This window comes from Sinocyclocheilus rhinocerous, unplaced genomic scaffold (genome assembly GCF_001515625.1).
Source record: "Sinocyclocheilus rhinocerous isolate Xijiao unplaced genomic scaffold, SAMN03320098_v1.1 scaffold6081, whole genome shotgun sequence".
NCBI classification, from domain to species: Eukaryota; Metazoa; Chordata; class Actinopteri; order Cypriniformes; family Cyprinidae; genus Sinocyclocheilus; species Sinocyclocheilus rhinocerous.
This window is the reverse complement of record NW_015657487.1, coordinates 52,223-59,074: the sequence shown is the minus strand read 5'-3', so window position 1 is coordinate 59,074 and position 6,852 is coordinate 52,223. Positions and strand designations below refer to the sequence as shown.

Genomic DNA, 6,852 nt, shown 5'->3' with positions numbered 1-6,852 from the left:
TGTAAATGCCTGCAGAAATAAATGTAATGACTTTTAATGCAATTCAAGGCCTTAATTAATGCAAAGCCCATTTAATGACTTTTAATGCTTTTCAATGCCCAGCGGTTATTAGCTGCCAGTCGATTTAATCATTCTTAGAAACTACTGAAGAAAAGTTGTTTATACAGATTTTTATTTTTTTGTCTAAAAGCATATGAGTTCCCACGCTAAAATGGGCACGGGCACAGGTTGGAAACCACTGCTTTAGTGAACGATGTTACACGAGGCCGATCTTATTTTAACTACTTCACATCTCCTTATATAATCGCCCATTAATGACATAATGAACGTAACATTGTAATCAAAGATTACAAATAATCAAATTAGACAAATCACATAGCTCATCTACTCACCAGTGCAGCGACGAACAAGTAGAAATGAAATCCTGCTGAGTCGTTGGCGTCATTTACTTTGTCATTAACCAATGATATGATTTGTGGGCGGGGCGACACATGTACCCAGATGCAACCCCACCCCGTTCTGCAGGCTGCAGCCAGGACCTTCTCGATTGCTGTGCTGTTCAGACTACATGACTTCTAGGCTGTCTTGAAGTCGTTGTAAATTTGTAAATGCCTGCAGAAATAAATGTAATGACTTTTAATGCAATTCAAGGCCTTAATTAATGCAAAGCCCATTTAATGACTTTTAATGCTTTTCAATGCCCAGCGGTTATTAGCTGCCAGTCGATTTAATCATTCTTAGAAACTACTGAAGAAAAGTTGTTTATACATAGATTTTTATTTTTTTGTCTAAAAGCATGAGTTCCCACGCTAAAATGGGCGCGGGCACAGGTTGGAAACCACTGCTTTAGTGAACGACGTTACACGAGGCCGATCTTATTTTAACTACTTCACATCTCCTTATATAATCGCCCATTAATGACATAATGAACGTAACATTGTAATCAAAGATTACAAATAATCAAATTAGACAAATCACATAGCTCATCTACTCACCAGTGCAGCGACGAACAAGTAGAAATGAAATCCTGCTGAGTCGTTGGCGTCATTTACTTTGTCATTAACCAATGATATGATTTGTGGGCGGGGCGACACATGTACCCAGATGCAACCCCACCCCGTTCTGCAGGCTGCAGCCAGGACCTTCTCGATTGCTGTGCTGTTCAGACTACATGACTTCTAGGCTGTCTTGAAGTCGTTGTGGTGTTCACACTACGTCAATGATCCGCAACAGGGGGTCACACACTACACAAGCTGACAACAGTTCTGTCACCCAACGATTCTATCCTGTCCCCAAACCACGTTTAGTCACGAAAATACATGCAAGAAGTTGAACGGGAATTACGCGAAACAACACGTGGAACAGGAGTTGTTTATTTAAAAATGGACATTGGGAAAAAATTAGTGCTGCAAGCTGTTTGCGTGATGAAAAAATTAGCTCCATTTCTTGTCCAAACTTGTCTTAAAGCCGTGTTGCTGCTGCTGTTTTTCTTCCGCTGACCTCAACCCATGTCTTGCTCTCATTGGCTGTAGCTCGTAGAGACACCTGACACCACGTGATGTCGAGTCGGCCGACCGGTCCAGATATTTAGCATGCTAGATATTTATTTGGCGTCTGCAAGCCTCTTTGATGCGTCGTTGAGTAGTTCACACACAAAGATTGCCAAGCGCTGATCACCCGCTGATTTTCCCTGTCAGCGAGCTCATTAACTTTCACATCGGACTTAAAATCCTGTAGTGTGAACTAGGCATTACACTATTTTGTTGTTACGTTAGCAGTTATCTCACATTTTTGCTAGGCTAGCTAGCTAGATACAGTACATTTTCCCCCCCCAAACAGCTTACTAGACTGTTGTTGCAGTGTTAATTTTTGGGAAACCTTGCCAGGGATGTGGTAACAGTTTTGTATAATTAAAAGGCACCAGAATACAGGAAATGGCATCTACTCCAGTAAAATGAGGATCCACCCACATTTTTTTTTTCCGCTCGCACTGTCTTCAAACTTTTCAGGTATCTTAACATTTGAATCATGATGTCTATCAAATTTTCATCATTTTGAAAATATCACATTTTATGAACATTTTCAAAATGGTGAACAGACAGTTTGTCAGATTCTGGCAAAATCAGTATTGACTGAATCAGCATGATTCATGGAATCAGGAGACACAAAGATTATGATTTTCACAAACTTTTCAAAAGTTGAGCAAAAATAGACATTTCATATTTTAGGACCTGTAAAGTGCCACTGTTTCCAAGTTCAGCATGAATCCTCAGCTCATGGTGCTGATGAAGTGTCCACAGGTTTATGTTTTATTGATACATGCGTTACGAATATTCAAATTCAGGTCAAAATCATTAAGTTCATGTCATCGCAACTTTTGAACAGAGTTGAGAATCAAAATTCAGATCAGTCATTTTTTTGTAGCTCATTCGCATAATAATCTGAGGCCATTTGATGGGAATCGGATAAAATTTAGTAGAGAAAAATGGAGTTCAGTACATTTCAAAATGATGACTACTGTAATGGGCAGTCTATGTAAACTGTAAACTAAAAATTTGTTTTAGTACAAAAGTTATTAAAAGTATCAAAGAAAAGTGAATTTTTTAACTGGTGGCGTTCAAAAGTCTCTAGTTGGTCCTAGAGACCCTAAAGTTGATCAGATTACTATTCAGGACCACACCAGTCAGTGTGCCAAATTTGATCATTTTGGAAGGTATAGTTCATACGGCTTCCATAAACTCCCATTTGGGGAGGAATAATAAGAAAAAGAAAGCCAACAGATACAAACGGGATTACAATACAGTCTGCTTGGCCCCTAATAAACACAAAAAGTAATCAACTTTAATATTCAGGGAATACAATCAGACTACATTTTATTTGATAATGGGTAGGGGACGCTGGCCCCAAAAACTTTGAGGATAGCTAAATGTTTTGATATCTGCTGCTTTGTGCCATTAAACTGGGGTTAACTTGTATTTGTCTCTTTTCACCTCAGACCTGATGCCGCTGATAGAGGAGAGTCAAGAACTGAATGATGTGAAGGAAGAGAAACATCATCATAATTGCCCCAAAAACTTTGAGGATAGCTAAATGTTTTGATATCTGCTGCTTTGTGCCATTAAACTGGGGTTAACTTGTATTTGTCTCTTTTCACCTCAGACCTGATGCCGCTGAAAGAGGAGAGTCAAGAACTGAATGATGTGAAGGAAGAGAAACATAATTTCACAACTGCAAACGATATTTTAGTTGTTCAGACTAAAATGTCTTCCTCACGAAAAAGAGCTCAAACAACTAGATCTAGAAGTTATTTCACCTGTCAACAGTGTGGAAAGTGTTTTACACATAAAGCAACAATTAATGCCCACATGAGAGTTCACACTGGGGAGAAACCTTTTACCTGCCCTCGGTGTGGAAAGAGTTTCACAGTTAAAGAAAATCTAAATACTCACATGAGGATTCACACTGGAGAGAAGCCTTACACCTGCCAACAGTGCGGAAAGAGTTTTACTAAAAAAGAAAGGCTTAAAATCCACATGAGGATTCACACTGGAGAAAATCCTTACACCTGCCAACAGTGTGGAAAACGTTTCACTGAAAAAGGAAACCTTGACGTCCACATGAGAATACACACTGGAGAGAAACCTTTCACCTGCCAACAGTGTGGAAAACATTTCACTGAAAAAGGAAACCTTGACGTCCACATGAGAATACACACTGGAGAGAAACCTTTCACCTGCCAACAGTGTGGAAAGAGTTTCACAGTTAAAGGAAATCTAAATACTCACATGAGGATTCACATTGGAGAGAAGCCTTACACCTGCCAACAGTGTAGAAAGAGTTTCACTAAAAAAGAAAGGCTTAAAATCCACATGAGAATTCACACTGGAGAAAATCCTTACACCTGCCAACAGTGTGGAAAGAGTTTTACACATAAAGCAACAATTAATGGCCACATGAGAGTTCACACTGGAGAGAAACCTTTCACCTGCCCTCAGTGTGGAAAGAGTTTCACAGTTAAAGGAAATCTAAATACTCACATGAGGATTCACACTGGAGAGAAGCCATTCACGTGTCTACAGTGTGAAATTAGTTTCACGTATCTCAAACACCTGAAACGTCACTTGCAAGCTCATTCTGGAAAGAAATTGCAATGTTCCTCAGTGTGATGAGGTTTGAAAAACCTAGCAATTTCAAAAATCACCTGTGCATCACTCTGCATGGAGTGATCATTGTGCTGAAAGAAAGAAAAATCACACTTACAGATACAGTATCTCACAGAAATGAGTACACCCCTCACATTTTTGTAAATATTTTATTATATCTTGTTCACCAGAGCTTCACAGTTTGCCACTGGAGTCCTCTTCCACTCCTCCATGACGACATCACGGAGCTGGTGGATGTTAGAGACCTTGAGATGCTCAATAGGGTTTAGGTCTGGAGACATGCTTGGACAAACCATCACCTTTACCCTCAGCTTCTTTAGCTAGGCAGTGGTCATCTTGGAAGTGTGTTTGGGGTCGTTATCATGTTGGAATACTGCCCTGCGGCCCAGTCTCCGAAGGGAGGGGATCATGCTCTGCTTCAGTATGTCACAGTACATGTTGGCATTCATGGTTCCCTCAATGAACTGTAGCTCCCCAGTGCCGGCAGCACACTTTTGTGGCTAGCGGTTTAGACATTAATGGCTGTGTGTTGAGTTATTTTGAGGGGACAGCAAATTTACACTGTTATACAAGCTGTACACTCACTACTTTACATTGTAGGAAAGTGTCATTTCTTCAGTGTTGTCACATGAAAAGATATAATAAAATATTTACAAAAATGTGAGGGGTGTACTCACTTCTGTGAGATACTGTATACCTGTAATATCACGCAGAAGTGAGACCCTATTTTTGTTCTTTGCTGAGCCAGTTAAACTTTAAAATTCTTTTCACACAATTTAAAATGGCACCAGAAGATATGTGGAAGTGTGAAATTAATTTTGATTGAATAGAGGCATCACTTTTATATTTGATTCAGGTTAATACATCACAATCAAAATATTACATAAACTTCCATTTTGCTGTGACAGACACAATGCAAATGAAAATTATAAATAAAAAGGACATAAACTGTGGGAAATAATGAATATTGCACTGCATTTTTTGATGTATCTTTAGTGAGAGAATGCACAGGTAAACATGTTTTCAGTCTGGATTTGATTAGGGCTACTGTTGAGACTTCTTTGATGACATCTGGAATCTGGTTCAAGCTGTAGGTTGCATAATAGCTAATCACATGTGTAACAATGTATATAAATTATCAAAAAATATGTGTGCAAACACTTTGAAATATCTGGATTTCTGATTTGATCTTAATTTCTTCTTTTCACATTTTAATTGAATACATGAAATAGTCATTTACAGTGCAACGTAGAGAAAGTAGGTGATTTAGACTCACAGCCACATTAGCCAGTGCTTACTGTGCCATATCTTTGCCAAAACTGGCCCAGATACGCTTTAGGATAACTGGGCCACAGTTGTGGCATCATATGTGGGCCACTTTAGGCTCACAGCTACATTAGCCAGTGCTTACCATGCCATATCTTTGCCAAAACTGGCCCAGATATGTTTTAGGATAACTGGGCCACATTGGTATCATTATATGCGGGCCACCTTAGGCTCACAGCCACATTAGCCAGTGCTTACTGTGCCATATCTTTGCCAAAACTGGCCCAGATACACTTTAGGATAACTGGGCCACATTTGTTGCATCATATGTGGGCCACTTTAGGCTCACAGGTGGATTAGCCAATGCTCACTGTGCCATATCTTTGCCAAAACTGTTTGGGCCATAATCACTGTTTACCACATGGGCCACTTTAGGGTCACATTCAGATTACACATTGCCATCAACACCGCATCTTTACCTACAGAGGCCCACATGTGATTTGATACATTTGGGCCATTTTTGCTGTTTTACATATGGGCCACTTCAGGCTTACATCCATTTTGTCCAGGCCATAAGAAGGCCAGCAGTGCCATATCATTGCTTTAAGTGGCCCACATCCGCATGCTATCTGGGTTTACTCTTCATGACTGGGAGCTACAAACACACTGTCCAGATTTAGTTTATGCAACAAAAACTATTCATGTAATCACACAAAACACAAAACTGAACACCAGTAGATCCCAAATTTGTTGTGCACCATTAGACAAAGACGCCGCTGCAGTCAAACCCAGTGAGAAGTGGAGATGCTGAAGAACTGTGCTGCTTCAGATCATTGAAGTAAATGGAACAAACAGCAGAAATCACACACAGACCATCACAGCAGCTGTTTGTGTGAAAGAGAGAGCTGTTTTCAATCAGGCCTTGAGTTTCTCTCGCAGAGGCTGCCAGACAACAATCAGAAGAGAGAAAGACAGACGAGCTGATGATGAACCCTGAACAACATCTGAACATCACAGCCGAGTAAACCGAACGCACCTCTGGAGCTGCTGCATTTCAGCCCTGCACTTCATACATATACATACATATCAGTGTCTCAGCAATGGATGCTCTGCAGTGAATGGGTGCCGTCAGAATGAGAGTCCAAACAGCTGATAAAAACATCACAATAATCCACAAGTAATCCACAGCACTCCAGTCCATCAGTTAACATCTGGAGAAGACAAAAGCTGAAACAAATCCAGCATTAAGACGGTTTTAACTCAAATGTGAGCCCATAATCCATAATAACTCTTCCTCCAGTGAAAAAGTGTTCTGGTCTGAATCAGGAGAGAAATCTGCACAGATCAAGCAGCGTTTAAACAGCTCTAAACAAATATGTGGCTAGATTTTGATGTGAGAGACAACAGCAGATGCACTTTTTCA

The 6,852-nt window shown here is 40.0% G+C and overlaps 1 protein-coding gene across 1 annotated transcript; it reads left to right on the top strand.

The window, feature by feature from the left end:
- Positions 1-3,140: 3,140 nt before the first annotated feature.
- Positions 3,141-4,166, top strand: LOC107721030 (gastrula zinc finger protein XlCGF8.2DB-like; the record flags this gene model as incomplete). The annotated part of the gene is made up of 1 exon (XM_016528882.1): positions 3,141-4,166. A coding segment is annotated over one exon (1,026 nt), but the record flags the coding sequence as incomplete, so codon positions are not given.
- Between the last annotated feature and the right edge of the window lie 2,686 nt (positions 4,167-6,852).